We start from the raw sequence: 18,562 nt of genomic DNA on the forward strand, positions 1-18,562 counted from the left end.
ACCAGAGGGGTGATCTCAAAATAGATCCTTTGAGGTCGAAAGATCTGACCAGTGGGGCTGGACTAGAGACTACTGTTATGAGTCACACCAAAAGCAACCTCAGTTTCCAAGGACAGGCTACCCACGACTCAGCCATGAGTAAAACACGGAGCGCAGGGACTTGTGCAGCCCATTTCACACCAACCCACAGATGTGTCTATGACAGGAACCACACTAACAAGAAGAGTGCTTACTGCAGCAGGGGCAGTAGGAAAGGTTTCCAGTGTTTCCTGTGTTCTTCATTGTTTTATAATCACAACATCAAGAGGTCTTTTTTTTTGGTCAGTTGTGGGGCTTGAACTCTGGGCCCGGGCAGTACTATCCCTGCGCTCTCTACCCCTTGAGCCACAGTACCACTTTTGGTTTTCTGGTGGTTAACTGGAGATTAAGCGTCTCACAGTCTTTCCTGCCTGGGCTGGCTTTGAACCGTGGTCCTCTGATCTCAGCCTCCTGAGTAGCTAGGATTACAGGCGTGAGCCACCAGCACCCATCTTGAGCCAGTTTTTTTTTTTTTTTTTTTTTAAGAGCTTGCTTCTAACTAGGAGTTGAATTTAGAAGTGCTTTTTTATTGGTTTTTTGGGGGGTTGTCTGTATGTTTGGGCCATAATAGGGCTTGAGTTGAGGGCTTTGTTTGCTAGGCGAGGTACTCTAGAGCTTGAGCCATGCCTCTAGCTTTTTCTCTATTTTTTTTTTTTTTTGGTCGGTCGTGGGGCTTGAACTCTGGGCCTGGGCGCTGTCCCTCAGCTCTTCAGCTCAAGGCCAGCGCTCTACCACTTGAGCTACAGCGCCACTTCCGGTTTTCTGGTGGTTTATTGGAGATAGGAGTCTCACAGTCTTTCCTGCCCGAGCTGGCTTTGAACCGAGATCCTCAGATCTCAGCCTCCTGAGTAGCTAGGATTACAGGTGTGAGCCACCAGCGCCCAGCTTCTCTATTTTTTAAGATAAGGGCTTTTAGTTTCGCCCAAGTGGCCTGGATCATGATCCCATTGACACTTTCTATCACAGCTGGGATGACAGGCGCTTGTCCCTATGCCCAGCATGTGCTGTTTAGAGCTGATGAACTCTTTTGCTGGGGCTGGCCTGGAACCTCGATGCTCTACTCAGCCTTCCTTGTTGGGCTGCCAAGTATGGGCTACCATCTCCAGCTACTAGTTGAATTGACATCTTGTTAATAGTTTGCTGGGGCTGGCCTCAAACAGTAATCCCCTTAAATCTCCAGGTAGCTAAGATTATGAGAGAGCCACCGGTACTCTGCTGTTTTGTGGAGACAGAGTATAACTATGCAGCTTAAATTGGCCTTGAACTCCTGATCCTTTGGCCTCTGCCTCCCAAGTGCTGAGATTATAGACCCATGACATCACACCGTTGTTAGAGGAGTATTTTAAAATCACTTGCCAATATTCTCTACAATAAGCATAAACGTGTTATACCAAGCGAAGATAATTTTTTGAATACTAGGCCTGTTATAGGAAGTGGCGCACAGGTGACTGCACGGAGCTCTGGGGGGAGCTGCTGGCCTAGAGGCCTGCTACAGGGTGAAGTGGAAGGGCTTACCCACTCGGATGTCCAGGGGCCACCCTTCCTTCTCTGCCACAGCGCCCACGTCAGCCACAGGGTGAGCCAGATCGGGAGTGAAGGGCCCGTTGATATGCGGCTTCAACTGAAAGACAAGGAGCCAGAACACAGGGAGACAGAAGGAACAAGTCTTAGGGTGAGGACAGCCCGAGTTCACAGCTGCCCCGGGTCTGGAGGAACAGGGAGGTGGACTCCTGCTCTCCTAGCTCCTTGCTCAATGCTGGAAACGGGCAGAGGGGAGGAACGCGCACAGCAGATGGCAGGCCCTCAGCTCTACCAAGCTGGCTGTCTCTCCATACAGGTCCTCTCTGCATACAGTCCTAAGCTCAGAAGTGGCATGCCTACTTGGTGGTGGCTAGGTGGCAGAGGAGGAGAGTGACTTGAGGCTATCTACCTCCCAAATCCATCAGCTTCCAAATGACCTTACTATTGGCATCTTCTGACAGACCACAGGCCAGATGATTCATAAGAGGACCTTAGATTTTACGCAGTGTGGTAAGGATCCTAGAGGCTGAACATCCTGCCAAAAGGCCGTAGGGTCTCAACAGTGGGAATTCAGACTTTCACTGCTCCGGCTGCCTCTGGCTCTTGGAATGCCTGCTAAGGTCCGCATGTCTTGGGGGGCAAAATTATGCTGAGGGCTTGCCCTCTGAACTGATAACAGAGCAGAGTTCGGTGGGTAAATCTTGGCCTTCACTGCAGTGGGATGAGGGTGAATGGACACCTGAGCTGCACACAGTTCCTCCACAGCACGAGCCATGTTTCACTCCACCCTCCCACCCACCCCGGGCTCCATTCCCCTTCTATCAGAGTCAGGCAGCAGCCGGTAGGGGACCTAGAGGGCCACAAGCCCTGCTGGGTGTACCGGTAGGATTTGCCATCACCCAGTGCTGAGACACCAGGGTCCTTGCCCTCAGAAACCCCATGAACTCAAGTTCCTTCCTTACCTCGTTGAGGTTAATTTCAATCAGTTGGTCATACTGGCAACCAGGGTCCGGCACCAAGTGGTCCTTGAATTCATCAGCTAGACTGGCAATGTCTGCAAGTCACCAGGTGGGAAGTAGAAATTGGTTTTGAGATTTTCCTTCCATCCATCCATCCATCCATCCATGCCTTCTGGCTTCCCAAACCAAACATCAGGCCTCAGGCACTGACTGAGCCAACAGATGAACACCACCACCAGCACACAGGACACTGGCCCCACCTATGGAGGCTGTCTAGGGAAGGAGACTTCACGAACTGCAAATGACAATGCTCCAGGAGAGTCCCACAGGAGTTGGGGAATGGAGAAGCACCAACTGGGGCTCAAATCAGGGGAGGCTCCCTGAAGCTGAAGCACTCAATGGTGAACAAGCGATGGTATGAAGAAGGGCAGGAAAGGGCCCTCTAGCGAGAACTCGGGCTCAACAGCCTCCCCATCCATGCCCTGCCCCATGCCCCTCCCTTGCAGACTCCAGTTCCTCCTCTGAGCATCAAAGAACCCAAGCTAGAAGCTGAAGGAAATTGAGGAACAGGCTGCAAAGGTGTTCCAAATGTTTTTCCTACTCCCCTTGCTATGGCAGCAACACAGAAGGCTGCTTCATTGCCAGAGATTCCTATAGGGAGTGCTGGAACCAAGACGGAAACGAATTCGGTTGACAGCTCCCCTTGTAATCTAAATTCCAGTCCTGAAACAGGAACATGCTGGATGCCAGACCCTTCCAAAAGGTGGAGAGAATGGCAGGCACCCTGCTCAGACACACTGCTTATCATCCACCTGTGGGACCCACTCATAGACGCCACAGTGAGTCTGCAGACAGCAGAGCAAGGAAAAGGTATACAGCACGGCTCACCTGCCCACAGCACCGCCCCGCCCAGCTCACCTTCACGGCCTGTCTTGCTCAAGTATTTCTTCATCCTATGGTTGTACGGGAACACTGAGGTGGTGGCTCCGATTTCTGCACCCATGTTACAGATTGTTGCCATGCCTGTGGAGAAACAAGGCTGAGCAACCGGGCGTGAGCCCCAACATCTCCCAGGTGTACCCACAATTCTCTACTGGAGGGACTGGTAGCACTTCCTCTTGGCCCACACGCTACCCTTGAGACCCAGGGTGAAAGCCAGGGTTGGTGAAGAGAAGCCACAAGAGTCAGCAGCCCACACCAAGTTCAAGCTCAAGATCCAGTCGCCTTGCTTGGCAGGGCAGTCGGCCGTCATGGCCTGACAGTGGGCCTGCGCAGCCACTGCCGGCTGTTACTGCGATCACTTTGCCAGTGAGGGAAACTGGCTCAGAGGCTCAAGGTCAACAGAAGGCTAACAAATACACAGCTCAAGTGTAGGTCTGCCTGCCTAGTATCCTGCCTGCTTTCAGCCACATGGTGGTGGCAAGGAGAACATTTTTCTGAGTTGTAGCAATAAGAATGGACTAAGTTGGGCACAGGACAAGTGTCTATGGTCCTGGCTACCTGAGAGGCTGGGACAGATAATCACCTGAGCCCAGGAGTTGGAGGCCAGCCCAAATAGCACAGTGAGACTGCCATGTCAGTGGTGGTGGTGGTGATGATGCTGCTGATGCTGTAGCTGGGAATGTGGCTTAGTGGTAGAGCGCTTGCCTAGCATGCATAAAGCCCTCGGTTCGATTTCTCAGTAGCACATACACAGAAAAAGCTGGAAGTGGTGCTGTGGCTCAAGTGGTAGAGCGCTAGCCTTGAGCAAAATCAGCTCAGGGACAGTGCCCAGGCCCTGAGTTCAAACCTCCAGGACTGGCAAAAAAAAAAAAAAAAAAAAGTATCTGCTGTTTGGACCAGAGCATCACCTGCACCCGTATGGCTCCCAGATGCTTGACTGATGAACGGGCCTATTACCAACTTCACCACTGAGCTTGAGCCCGGGTGGTAATCCTTGAAGGATACATTGTTCTGGGGGCTGTGGCACACTGCAGGCAGGCACCTGGGAAGCCTGGACTGGATCTCTGAGATTTGTCCCAAGTCTTCCTGATTTCTGCAGCCCGGGCCCAGGGGACAAACTACTGTCTCCTGGTCATTTAAAATCAAGATAATGAGTGCAACTCACTTCCAGCTCAGGGAAGGTGCAGGATCGTGGCTGCTTTGTGAACAAAGTCCTGGCTTCAAGTGCGCATTCTTACCACCACTCGGTCCTCTCTGGTTTATACAAGGTAGCCTGGTGCTCAGCCAGGTTCCAGGGGCAGAAGCTGGCTTGGTTCCATAACCAGAGTGGCTCAGGGGGCCTAGAGCCTTGCTCCCAGGAGGACATCAACCGCCCACCAGATCTCTCCACATCAGACAATCTCCTCCACCCCTCCCTGTCTGTCCCCAGCACCCACCCTGCCTGGATGGTCTTGGAGGAAGACTACTTGCTGCTCCTGCTGCTCAGCTGCCAGCATCAGGGCTGGAGCAGAGTGACAGCAGGAGGGCCGCCCTCCTTACCAGTGCAGGAGATGGACTCTACGCCAGGACCGTGGTATTCCACAATAGCGCCCGTGCCGCCTTTCACTGTGAGGATGCCTGCCACCTTCAGGATCACATCTTTGGGCGAGGTCCAACCAGAAAGGGAGCCCGTCAACTTCACACCAATCACCTGAAGAGGTGGGTAGCATGCCATCAGGTGCCACGCTCCAACCAGGAAGTCAAGGAGCCACGCTACTCCCACTTCTATGTGATCTACTCCTCTCTCCTGAAAAGACTCACTCCTATCTACCGTCCCCTCAGCCCACCCAGACCGAGTCCTTCCTTCTCCTCACCTTGGGACACTTGAGCTCCCAGGGGATCCCAGCCATGACATCCACCGCGTCAGCGCCCCCAACTCCAATGCAGATGCCTCCCAGGCCGCCACCATTGGGAGTGTGGGAGTCAGTGCCAATCAGAAGTACCCCAGGATAGGAATAGTTTTCCAGAATGATCTGAAAAAAAAAAAATCCAAGCTCTCAAGAGAGAATGGAAGAAGGGCTAAAAGGGTGTACAAAGCTGCCCCTACCGACACTGAACCACTCCTACTGCTGTGTAGGGCCCAAGTGTGACCAGAAAGTACCAGCTTTGGGACTCACACCACTTACACTAATGAGCAAATTGGACAATTCCTACTGTATGGTTTGGGCCTGTAAAGTCTTCTTTTGCCTCAGTTTCCCCATTTGTAATATGGTAACAAAAATACCCACACTAGACAGGCGCCGATGGCTCACGCCTGTACTCAGGAGGCTGAGATCTGAGGATCGAGGTTCAAAGCTAGCCCAGCCAGGAAAGTCCGAGAGACTCTTATCTCCAATAAACCACCAGAAAACCAGAAGCAGCGCTGTGGCTCAAGTGGTAGAGCACTTGCCTTGAGCTGAAGAGCTGCGGGGCAGTGGCAGGCCAAGAGTTTAAGTCCCATGACTGACAAAAAACAAAAACAAAAATACCCACACTAGCTAGAGGCTGGTGGTTCACATCTGTAATCCTAAATACCAAGGAGGCTCAGAATGGAGGATCATGGTTCGAAGCCAGCCTGGACAGAAAAGTCTGAGACTTTTATCTCCAGTAAACTACTCAGAAAAAGCTGGAAGTGAAGATGTGACTCCAGTGGTAGCGCACTAGCTTTGAACAAAAAGAAGCTCAGGAACAGACAGCATCCAGGCCTTGAGTTCAAGCCCCAGGACCAGCACATTACCATATGCCTAGGATGTGGTGAGAGTCAGATAAAGGGCCTGAGTGGTTGGAGCAAGTCTGAGAGTGGCAAGATGCTCTGCTCACACTCCCTTTTCACCGGTGGGCAAGTCTATCATGCGCTGGCTCCTGCCCACACCGGGCACAACAATGGTTGCACAAAGTCATGAGCTTCTCCACAACTAACCTGAAAAGCACAGGGTGCCACTCTGTCTCAGTACCCAGTGGGGGCTCAGAACTGATTTGCTTGACGGTGGCCTACAGTGAGGCACTCTTAGATCAAGGGGTGAGTGTTCCCCCAAAACATTTGGTGAGAAGGGAACAGAGGTCCAGAGTCAGCACACACACACATTAAACCCACTGTCTAGGCAATGGACACTTTAGGTGTTCCCTTGCGCCAGACATCCCATTTCCAAGACCTGAGTTCTAGTCCCACCACCTTGGGTATCACCTTATCTCTAAGTCTGTTGGCTACTGTATAAAAACAGCTGGCAAGAGTGGGCGGCTTAGCTCAGATGATAAAGCACTTGATTACTATGCTCAAGGTCCAGAGTTCAATCCCTAGTACCAAAACCAGCTGATAACACTACCTCCCTGGATCACTGTGATGACGTAGCTTAGACCCTTTTGCAACAAGGTCCTTCAGCTGTGATTGGATGGCTCATCTCTCAGATGGAACTATGCCCAGCTATGGCGACTGGGAAGAACAAAGGAGATGAGAGATATGGAAGGCTCTATGATAATCAGGACTGCGTGGGGGTGAGCTCCCACAACATTACAGACACCCAGACCCAAAGGTCAGAAGAGAAGCGTCTTCCCCTGAGCGAGGCTGGGGAGGACAGGCCACACCCTCACCCATCTGCTCTGCAGAGATTACACACCTTCCCTGGGAATGCTAAAGATGGAATGATTTATGCTACTAGCAAGTAACCAAGACAAATGTGAGTAATTGTCATTCATAGTACCAAATTCTGGCTTAGAGCTGTCCAAAAGACCTGGGCCTTGGTACTTAAGCAGAATGCGGTACCTTTTATAACAAAAAGCCACGACTGAACTCACCCAAAACTCTGGTGCAGAGAAGCTTGCTGTCCCCACCCCAAGGCTGGGTGCACTGGGATCTTGCCAGCACTGTCCTAGCAAGGTCAACAGTGTGAAAGGGCAGGGTAATCCTCCATTGGCTCTGGTTTCAGAGTGGGACAGAGCCAGGAGCCCAGGCAGTCAGATGACAGCCTGACTCAGCTCCTCTTCAAGAAAGCAGAGGGCAAGGTCTGGGGTGGGGGAGGGGAGAATGGTCACCTTGGAAAGGCAGAGCAGTTTCATGTTGGCCATACAGGAGGGACGGCAAAGGGACACATACTCTTGGCCAATGTCCTCAACAGTCAATCACCTTGATGTAAGGAAAACACCTTCCTTCCCGGAAAAAAAACACACGTGTACTTACGGAGAAAAAAAAGATCAACGCCCAGTGCCGGTAGCTCACATTTGGAACCCTAGCTACTCAGGAGGCTGAGATCTGAGGATCACGGTTCAAAGCCAGCCCGGGCAGGAATGTCTGTGAGACACTTATCTCTAATTAACCACCAGAAAACTGGAAGTGGCGCTGTGGCTCAAGTGGTAGAGTGCTAGCCTTGAGCTGAAGAGCTCAGGGACAGCACCCAGGTTCAGAGTTAAAGACCCATCACACAAACACACACACACACATACACACCCCACCCCCCACCCTCCCCACTCCCCACCCCCACCCCCACCACCAAATGAAACATGAGAATGCTCTAGAGTAGCCTTAAGGTGGCATGGATGGTGATCCACACCCCTCCATTCTACAGAACCTCACAGCCGAAAGGAAGAGAGTCATGCGCTGTGCATGGGGGAAGGGCTCTCACATGACCCTGGTAACAGAGTACAAGGGGAAGGCAAAGAAATTGCCCAGGGTCATATCCTTGCTGCAAATGATGGCTTCACAATTAGCCAGGAAGGTGTCCCTGGGCCAGCAGGTTGACCTCTCTCCCTCAGTTTCCTCATTTGTAAGGCGTGGAATAACAAAAACTCCTTTTTCATAGTATCTTTAAAGTGCTACATCTAAACGAGGCAGATGGTTCACTCCTGTCATCCTAATTACTCAGGAGGCTGAGATCTGAGGATCGTGGTTCAAAGCCAGCCCAGGCAGGAAAGTCCGTGAAACTCTTAGCTCCAATAAACTACTAGAAAACCAGAACTGGCGCTGTGGCTCAGAGTGGTATAACACTAGCCTAGAGCTGGAGAGCTCAAGCGCCTCCCCCGCCACCCCACCAAACACAAAAAAAAGTTCTAGGTCTAGCACCTGACCCACACAGTATGCCCAACAGCTGTCAGCTACCCATGGAACAAGGCTTAATATTCACGAGAAAAGCAACACAAAAGCTAATATACTACTAGGGGCTATGGAGCAGCTTAGCTTCGTGGCAGATCCGGGGTCTCCAGCACTGGCAAAAAAAAACCACACACACACAAAACACAAAAAACCAACAGTTTTTTTTTTTTTTTTTGGGTCCAGTTGTGGGGCCTGAACTCTGTCCCTCAGCTCTTCAGCTCAAGGCTAGTGCTCTACCACTTGAGCCACAGCGCCACTTCTGGCTTTTTTTTATTTTTGCTTATGTGGTGCTGAGGAATCGAACCCAGGGCCTTAGGCATGCAAGGCAAGCGCTCTACCACTGAGCCACCTTCCCAGCCCCCAACAGTTTTTAACTGTATTTTTTTTGTCTTTTCTTTTTGGTACTGGGGATTGAACCCACGATATTGCACTTGCTAGGCAATCGCCTTGCTACTTAGCTACAATCCCAGCCCAAGAAGATGATGTTCTATGATAATTCACAGTTAGAAGGTACAGAAATATGTCAAACTTAGCCAAGCACTGGTGGCTTATGCCTCTAACCCTACCTACTCAGGAGGCTGAGATCTGAGGATGGCAGTTCAAGGCCAGCTTAGGCAGAATAGTCTATCAGACTCATTTCCAAACCACCACCAAAAAGCCAGAAGTAGAGGTGTTACACAATAGCTTTGAGCAAAAAAGAAGCTCAGGGACAGCACCCGGGTCCTGAGTTCAAGCCCCAGAACAAGCACCAAAAAAAAAAAAAAAGAAACAGGAAAAGGAAAAAAGGAAAGAAAGGAAAATAAATATGGCAAAGGGCTGGGAAGGTGGCTCAGTGGTAGAGCACTTGCCTTGCATGCATGAGGCCCTGGGTTTGATTCCTCAGTACCACATAAGCAGAAAAAGCCGAAAGTGGCGCTGTGGCTCCAGTGATAGTGCACTAGCCTTGAGCTGAAGAGCTGAGGGACAGCGCCCAGGCAAAGTTCAGACCCCACGAACAGCAAAAAAAAAATAAAAAATAAAAAAATAAATATGGCAGACTGAAAAATAAAACAAAAATGGCAGGTAGTTGGAAAGCATTTTGCTTTTCACATGAAGAAAGACATAATAAATTGATATGATAAAAATTAATCTACACAGGAAGGAGGAGGAACCTGAGCACTGACTGACGTCCTGCCGCCCCTGGCCACAGGCCCCTGCCTCGGCAGGCCTGGCAAGTGCTGTCTGGGTCCCCACGCACCGTGGCTGAGGCTCCTGCAAAGGCAGGCTGCGCCCTGCTTACCTGGTGAATGATGCCAGATCCAGGCCTCCAGAAGCCCACACCGTACTTGGCACCCGCAGTTGCCAAGAAATTATAGACTTCCTGGTTTATGTCCTGTGAAGACAAATCAATAAGCAGCGCGTTAGTGACACGGCTTACTTCTGGGAGCCCTTGCCATGCTCTCCTTTCTACCCTGTTCCCATGATTCTGAAATGCTGGCTCAGTGAAGGCCGATCTTTCTCTTAGAGACCTAAAAATTCCAGAAGGGTTTGGCTATGGACAGGCCCAGGGAGGAAGACAGAGGAACAGACAGCCTGAATTCTGTGACAGCTGGCATGAGCGGTGGGTCTGAACAAGTCCCTGCCCTGCTCTGGGTCTCGTTTTCTGTATTTGTAGCAGAAGCAGGGCTAAATAACTACCAAAGGTCCCTCTAGCAATCCAGTTCTTGGCCAAAGTTGCTACTCTGCTCGCAGATGTGACCAGGACAGAGGCTGAGGGACCAAGAGGACAGCCAGGGCCAACTTTGGCTTCCACAGATATTGTGGCCCCATCCCAATCTCACGATGCCTTGTCTGTAACCCCAGCTGATGTTTAAAAAACTGAATGCCAACTAAGGAAATGGCATCAGGCTAAACAGCCGCTCTATGCACGTGGGAAGGCTACCTACAAGAGACTGCCATCAAGTCACTGTACAGATGAGAAAGATGCTCCAGGGGCTGGGAAGGTGGCTCAGTGGTAGAGTGCTTGCCTTGCATGCCTGAGGCCCTGGATTCGATTACTCAGCACCACATAAGGAGAAAAAGCCAGAAGTGACGCTGTGGCTCAAGTGGTAGCACTCTAGCCTTGAGCTGAAGAGCTGAGGGACAGAGCCCAGGCCCAGAGTTCAGGCTCCAGGACCAGAAGAAAAAAGAAAAAAAAAAGGATGTCCAGAGTTAAACAGAGGAGCCACCCTTGTAGTTAGGGCTGCCCAACCAAAGACCCTGAGGCTACATCCTACAGCCTCCTTCTGGAGAGGGGAAGGTAGATCCAACTGGGGGCTCCTAGCCTCGCATGCAGCAGGTGCTCAGTATGTGGTAATATTCTGATGGGCAGGAAATTGAAGGCTGTCAAATAGGCCATGGCTCTGAAAAATGGGGGATGAGCTATACCCATTCTACTTGTCTTCCTCTCTCCCATTAATGGGGAGGGGTGAGGTTAGCACTGGTGTAGCTGGTGTCCTTATCACCCATGCCTCCAGCTTGGCTTTGTGCTGGATATTTTGGAGTTGTAGTCTGATGGTCAGTCCTGGGGCTTGAACTCAGGGCCTGGGTGTTGTTCTTGAGCAATGTGGCTCAAGACTAGAGCTCTACCACTTTGAGTCACAATGCCACTTCTGGCTTTTTGGTGGTTAACTGGAGATAAAGAGTCTCAACACTTTCCTGTTTGGGCTGGCTTTGAATTGTGAGCTTCAGATCTCAGCCTCCTGAGTAGCTAGGATTACAGGCATGAGTCACCGGTGCCCAGCTATCAAACTGTCGCTTGAGTAGCTAGGATCACAAGTATAACCCACCAGTACCCGACTTGCTTATTATTTGGAGGAAGGCAGTTTCCTTGGGGGTGGCTTGACAACATAGTTTGTGCAAAGACACAATTTACCTTGCTGTCTGTCTGTCTATCTCTCTCTATTATCTATCTCTCTAGTAGTGGTACTAGGGCTTGAACTCAGACTGTGAGCTCTCACTCAGCTGTGTATATCTGTGTGTGTACATGCACATGCATGTGTGTGCACTTGTTTTGGGGCTTGAACTCAGGGCCTTGTACTCTCACTTGGCTTTTTCACTCAAGGCTGGAAATCTACAATTTGAGCCATACCTCCACTTCTAGCCTTCGGCTAGTTACTTAGAAAAGTCTCATAGAAGCCAGGTGCCGGTGGCTCACGCCTATAATCCTAGCTACTCAGGAGGCTGAGATCTGAGGATTGCAGTTCAAAGCGAGCTCAGGCAGGAAAAATCTGTGAAACTCTTATCTCCAATAAACCACCAGAAAACTGGAAGTGGTGCTGTAGCTCAAGTGTTAGAACACTAGTCTTGAGCTGAAGGGCTGAGGGACAGCACTCTGGCCCCGAGTTCAAGCCCCACAACCGAAAAAAAAAAAAAAGTCTCATAGATTTGTCTGCTCAGGCTGATTTCAAATCACAATCCTTAGATGTCAGTCTCCTGAGTAAGCAGGATTACAAGTGTGAGCCACCAGTACCTGACCTGCTCACAGCTCTACCACTTGATCCACACCTCCAGTCTAAAGGCCAGGGTTTATCTAAAGACGTGGCTTGTCAAGGACAACTAACACTGACCCAGCACCACAGTGGATTCTAGTGTTGCAAGGGAGGAACTAGGCAGTAAGACCCACAGCCTTAGGCAAGGGAGAGCAATGACTTGTGGCAGAGAAGGGACCTGCTACAAGTTGCACAAGTCAACGATCAATACTCTCAAAATCATCTGACCCTCCCACCAGCCATGCTTTCTTCTTTCATTTGGTTCCCCCACTGAAAATAATGACAAAGAACTTTGGTTTCTAAGGCAGCCTCTTTCCAGTTAATAATTAACATGTTGGTCTTCGTGTTTATAAATTAGTCACTTGTGAAATTGGGACTCAGAACAAAAAGCAGGAGTCATGTGTCTGAGTGCATCTGTATACATCTCTTGTGTGAGAAGGGGTTATGTGTGGCCCAAAAGCCTAAACTCAGCTTGGATCCCTCTCTAGCTGTGTCTGAACAGATCGTTCTGCCTCTCTGAACCCCACCTATAGATTTATATGTAACACCACCTATATGTAAAACTATATCCTTCTCCTGCTTAATTTAAACCTTGCTTGGTTTGAATGTCCCATACGATACTCATACTAAAATTCAGTTGCTACTGGAGCAGTATTAAAAGGTAGGACCTTCAGCTGGGCGCTCTGGCTCTCACATATAGTCACAGCTACAGAGGAGGCTGAGATCTGCAAAACTGTGGTTCAAAGGCAGCCTGGGTAAAAAGCTTGCAAGACCTATCTCAACCTATAAAGTAGGTAGGGTGGTGTTGGTTTGCAACCGCCTACCTGAAAGCATAAACAGGAAGACCACAATCCAGATATGTGAGATCCTATTCAAAATACAATTGAAAAACCAGAAAGGTGTAGGGAGTGGCTCAAATGGTAAAATATTTGCCTAGCAAGTGTGAGGACATGACTTCAAACCCCAGTAACACACACACACACGAATTGGGCCTTTAAGAGTTGGTAAGGCTGGGTTCTGGTGGCTCATGTGTTATCCTAGCTACATAGGAGGCTGAGATCTGAGGATTGCAGTTCAAAGCCAGCCTATGCAGGAAAGTCCATGAGACTCTTATCTCCAATTAACCACCAGAAAAACGGAAGTGGCTCTGTGGCTCAAGTGATAGAGTGCTTGCCTTGAGCTGAAGAGCTGAGGGACAGTGCCCAGGCCGAGTTCAAGCCCCAGGACCAACCCAAAAGAAAGAAAGAAAGAAAGAAAGAGAGAAAGAAAGAAAGAGAGAGAGAGAGAGAGAAACATTTGGAACTGGACAAGGTGACATACACTTATAATCATATCACTAAGGAGGCAGAGACAGGAAGTGTGTCTCTGAGTTTAAAGGCCAGTCAACACAGAGTGAGACTCTGTCTCAAAAAATAAAACAGCGGGGCGCTGGTGGTGCACACCTGTAATCCTACTCAGGAGGCTGAAATCTGAGGACTGCAGTTCAAAGCCTGCCAGGGCAGGAAAGTCTGTGAGACTCTTATCTCCAATTAACCACTAGAAAACTGGAAATGGCAGTGTGGATCAAGTGGTAGAACGCCTGCCTTGAGCTGAAGAGCTCAAGCCCAGGATCAACAAAAAATTAAAATTAAAAAATAATACAATGCCAGGTGCTGATGTGGTCATGCCTATAATCCTAGCCATTCAGGAAACTGAGATCTGGAGGATCATGGTTTGAAGTCAGCCTGGGCAAAAAAGTCTGCAAGACCTTCAATTAACCAGCAAAAAGCTAGACTAGAATGAAGGCATGCGTCAAGTGGTAGAGTACTAGTTATGAGCAAGAAAGCTGAGCAAAATTACACAGCCCTGAGTTCAAGGCCTGGTACCAATACAAAAACCAGAATCAAAAACAAAAACAGAGCCGGGCGCTGGTGGCTCACGCCTGTAATCCTAGCTACTCAGGAGGCTGAGATCTGAGGATCGCGGTTCAAAGCCAGCCCGGGCAGGAGAGACGGTGAGACTCCTATCTCCAATAAACCACCAGAAAACCGGAAGTGGCGCTGTAGCTCAAGTGGTAGAGCGCTCGCCTTGAGCTGAAGAGCTGAGGGACAGCGCCCAGGCCCAGAGTTCAAGCCCCATGACCGAAAAAAAAAAAAAAAACAGAAACAGGATGAATTTGGCCTGACTTTTCTGTCTCACTTGCACTCTCCTGTCTTTCTAGTTAAGCTTTTTTTTTGGTCGGATACCTTGGAGTTCTCATACTCTGGAACTCTGCACCAAATAAGCTTGAGTAGTATAATTTACTCAGTTAATGGTATTTTTTCACAGTAGAAGTACACAGAGTAAAACAAGCCCTCACTCTCAAGAGTGCAAGCAATTCTTCCCACAGTTCACGTCCCTACCTGCCCTTGCCGCCCCATCACACCCAACTCGTTCTACATACCCACCAGTGAGGTCTTAGGGCCTGCAGATGTGGTTCTGTCTAGAATGTTCCTCCTCAGTTTCCCACTGAGGTCTCAACTCATATTTACATGCTCAAAGAGACTGTCCTTTCTCCTGAAAAATCTGTGAGGCCTTTTTGATACACTCAGAGTCCTGTATCTTCCCACCTAACAAATCCACACTGGAGTTACTGCTTTGTGACTGTTCTCCATACCAGACTCTAAGAGCCCCGAGTGTCAGGCCCCCAGGGGCCTACTCACACTGAACTCTGCACCTACTGTAGCACCTGGTGTAAATGCTAAATAAACATTTGGTCAATAAAGAAGGGATGAGCTTTGAAATCCTATGATTCAATGAAGGTCATCTGTGGCTAGGAGATTCTGAACCTTCAAAGCAGGGGAGAAGAGCGTTCCCCCAGAATGAAGGCCCTGACATGTGAGTATAGTTCAGAGGGCTGCAGAGGTCCCAGTTTCCTAGCCTTAGGAGCTTTTGGCCCCTGGCCTTGCAGGAAGACATGAAATATGAGTACCTATTCTGCCCCAACACAGAGGCTGCCAGCCAGCAGGCAGGATTTTCCTGCAGCTGTATGGAAAGAGCTACCCTACAACCAGGACATTACAAGTGGGGGAAGGTATGGAGAACGGACTGGAATGGGAAGACTGCCCGGAGTGTTTCCCAGGGGTCTGAAAAGCTCTGTGGGCTGTGTTGACCCCGGGGCCACAGTACTTTGTCACACACTCTGCTGTGTGCCAGGAGGGCTGCAGCCCTGCCAGCATTCAGCTCTTGCCAACAGTTCTCAGCAAGGACACCACGCCCACTGCTGGAGGTGGAAAGCAAGGAGGCCTGAGGCTGGGAAGGAGGCCCACTACCTCCAAAAGTAGCACCCACAGAGGCACCTCCAACCATGCCTGGGAGCAGAGGCAGGGACTGAGTTTCACAAGGAAAGGAGAGGAATTCAAGGAGAAAGCTCATCAGAGCTGGGCGGCTGCCTCAGGGTCTAGGGAAGCAAAACCTACAGAAGAAAGGCCTCAAAGGAGACCATCAGCATGAGCACCATGAAGCAGGAGCTGGGAGCAGATCAGCCTAAGTAAGCATGCCTCCTGTGCACGTGGGACCCAACGGTAAGGTGCTATTGCACACACAACAGAGCCCTCCAGCCTCTCTCTCAGGCAAGTCCCTGGGGTTGGAGGAGACCAGGACAAGTCATGTGGGCATGGTGGCTCATTCCCATAATCCTCGGTACTCAGGAGGCAGCACTGAGGAGGACTGAGGTTCTAGGCCAGCCTAGTTGAGCTCAAAAGACCCATTTCAATAACAAATTGGACATGGTGGTATAAACCTATCATCTCAGATATTCAAGAAACAAACAGGAGGACTGGGGGCCACGTGGACCAGCATAAATTCAAAATCATATCTCAAAAGAACTGAAGCAGCAGGCGCCAGTGGTTCATGCCTATAATCCTAGCTACTCAGGAGGCTGAGATCTGAAGGTCATGGTTCAAAGCCAGCACAGGCAGGAAAGTCCCTGAGACTCTTATCTCCAATTAACCACCAGAAAACTGGAAGTAGCACTGTGGCTCAAGTCATAGAGCACTTGCCTTGAGCTCAGGGACAGTGCCCAGGCCCAGAGATCAAGCCCCAAGACCGACCAAAAAAAAAAAAAAAAAAAGAAAGCAAATTCAGCAGTGATACTCACTGGACATTATGTTGAAAAGGAACTATACAACTTATGGGTGGGTGTGGGTGTGGGGTATGAGTGTGGGGGGAGAACTGGGAGAAGATGAGGGCAGGGGTGACACTGTCTAAAAAGAAATGTACTCTTCACCTGACATATAATTCTAACCCCTCTGTACATCATCTTTATAATAGTTTTTTAAATAACTGAAGCAAAAAGGGTCAATGGTCTAGTTCGAGTGGTAGAGTACCTGCTTAGCAAGCAGAAGACCCTGAGTTCAAATCCCAGTAGAGCAAGAGTAGAAGAGCACAGGACCAACTTCTCCAGGGCACTGGCAGCACGTAGCAGTTCCTGGGGTCTGCAGCACTTTTCTTTTTCTTTTTTTTTTTTTGGGGGGGGGTCCGGTCGTGGGGCCTGAACTCTGGGCCTGGGCGCTGTCCCTCAGCTCTTCAGCTCAAGGCTAGCGCTCTACCACCTGAGCCACAGTGCCACTTCCAGCTTTTTTCTTTTTGCTTCTGTGGTGCTGAGGAATCCAATCCAGGGCCCCATGCATTGCAAAGCAAGTGCTCTACCACTGAGCCACCTTCCCAGCCCAGCACTTTTCTAATGTAACAGCAAGTAGGCTCTTAGTGTGGGAAGACTCAGGAGAACTGTTATCTTCTTTAAACTCTGTTTTCTAACATCTTCACAATGACCAAATGTCATTTCTAGTATTAGAAAAGGGAAAAAACAAGGGAAACCTTCCAGCTGGGATATGGCTCAGGGAAGAGTGCTTGCCAAGCATGTGTAAGACCCTAGCTTCCATCCCCAGCACTATTTACAACAAAACGAAAGCTAATGCAAGCAGCCCATCAGAACCTGAGACGGTGTCCCACATGGCCCCATGGGAGGGATGTACTTCTCGCCCCACATCACACCCACCACCTGCTCCCATGCTGCCTCATGCTTACCTTGGCTCGTTTTAGGTCTTTGTCACCCCCAACCTGGGCTTCAATCAGATGGTCGCAGTGGATGGTTGATGGCACGGCCACCTTGGGCAGCCCACTGCTGATGAACTGCAGCATGGCCATCTGGGCGGTGGCATCCTGCATGGCCACCCGGTCAGGCCGTAGCCGAAGGTACGTTTTGCCCCGCTCGATCTCCTGGTTGGCAGGGTCATCCAGGTGTCCATACACAATCTTCTCTGACAGGGTCAGAGGCCGGTTCAGTCTGAAGGGGAAAGGGAAGAGGGAGTCTAGTAGCAGCTAAGTGGTCCTTGGTCTGCTCCCAGCTCCTCCCTCTCCCTCCCCTGAGAAGGAAGTATACTGCAGGCCCTCACATTCCACTCAGTGTGGACAAATTGGCCCCGCTCTCTACTGTATCTCTAGCACACAATTCAGTGCCTGGTCCTTACTCATACTCCAAAATTATGTAATGGCAGCATCCTAAGGGACATTGTTGGATATGTCCTTTCCCACCCCTGATGCCTAATCAGTAGCTAGGAAGGGCGCACCTCATTACTCACTGTTCACTGACTACATTCCTGTTGTTTCATGAAACAACCAAGAGCAAACAGGCTTGGCGGGCAGGTGTTAAGAACTCAAGCTTTCAACCTGAGACCCTCTTTCTTCTCTGAGCCCTCTCCCTATGTCCTTGCGCCCCACTAAGTCACAGAGGACCGTGCCAGCATCCCCTATCCCCAGGCTGCCACCTCATAGGCTGGATACCTGTCTTCCTGCCACACTGAAGACGTTCCCAGGAACCACACAAGCCCTGAGAAGTGTGGCTGGTAGCTCTCAAGAACAGGAAACCTTTCGCTGCTCCTGTCTTCCTGGACTCCATCTCCCTAGAGGTTTCCCCTTCCTTCCTTTCTAGGGCCAAAGTATCAATACCAGTTCAGTCCTCCAGGGGACCCAGCCCTTGCCAGGATGCAATTGCCTCCTCCTTGCCTGCCCTCTGAACCCACTGACCCACCTCAATCCTAAACCTCCTACGCTAATACTCCCTGCTGCCCACACAACACAGCCTCCCATACTCCTAGCACCCCACTCTGGTCCCCACCATTCTAGGAAGCAGCAGAGTTACCCCACAGCCAACAGACCAAACTTAAGAGTTTGAGGCTAAGGGAAGAAGCATAAGACGGAACCAGAAACTCTTGGTTAGATCTGTTTCTAAAATAACTGTGGACCAGACAAATAAATGAGCAGCTGCCCCTGCCAAGCTCCGCCCACCTACCCTGAGAGCAAGGTTAGCCTGGAAGCAGGGAGCGGTTAGCACACCTATATTTTTGGTTATGTTGTTTTGTTTTCTTGAGACAAGGTCTTGCTATATAATCCAAGTTAGCCTGCAATTCATGATGCTCTTTTTTTTTTTTTTT

The 18,562-nt window shown here is 50.1% G+C and overlaps 1 protein-coding gene across 1 annotated transcript in view; it reads right to left on the reverse strand.

Moving 5' to 3' along the window:
* Aco2 (aconitase 2, mitochondrial) overlaps positions 1–18,562 on the reverse strand; it is a 33,536-nt gene that overhangs the window by 5,417 nt on the left and 9,557 nt on the right. Inside the window, exons 2-8 of the mRNA XM_013024874.1 lie at positions 17,157–17,415; positions 9,881–9,973; positions 5,354–5,512; positions 5,040–5,190; positions 3,477–3,581; positions 2,562–2,653; positions 1,594–1,699 (exon numbers count right to left, since the gene is read on the reverse strand). Of these exons, the coding sequence (XP_012880328.1) occupies positions 1,594–1,699; positions 2,562–2,653; positions 3,477–3,581; positions 5,040–5,190; positions 5,354–5,512; positions 9,881–9,973; positions 17,157–17,415 (965 nt within the window). The remainder of the gene's footprint in view (positions 1–1,593; positions 1,700–2,561; positions 2,654–3,476; positions 3,582–5,039; positions 5,191–5,353; positions 5,513–9,880; positions 9,974–17,156; positions 17,416–18,562) is intronic.

This window comes from Dipodomys ordii, unplaced genomic scaffold (assembly GCF_000151885.1).
Source record: "Dipodomys ordii isolate 6190 unplaced genomic scaffold, Dord_2.0 Scaffold79, whole genome shotgun sequence".
Classification (NCBI taxonomy): domain Eukaryota; kingdom Metazoa; phylum Chordata; class Mammalia; order Rodentia; family Heteromyidae; genus Dipodomys; species Dipodomys ordii.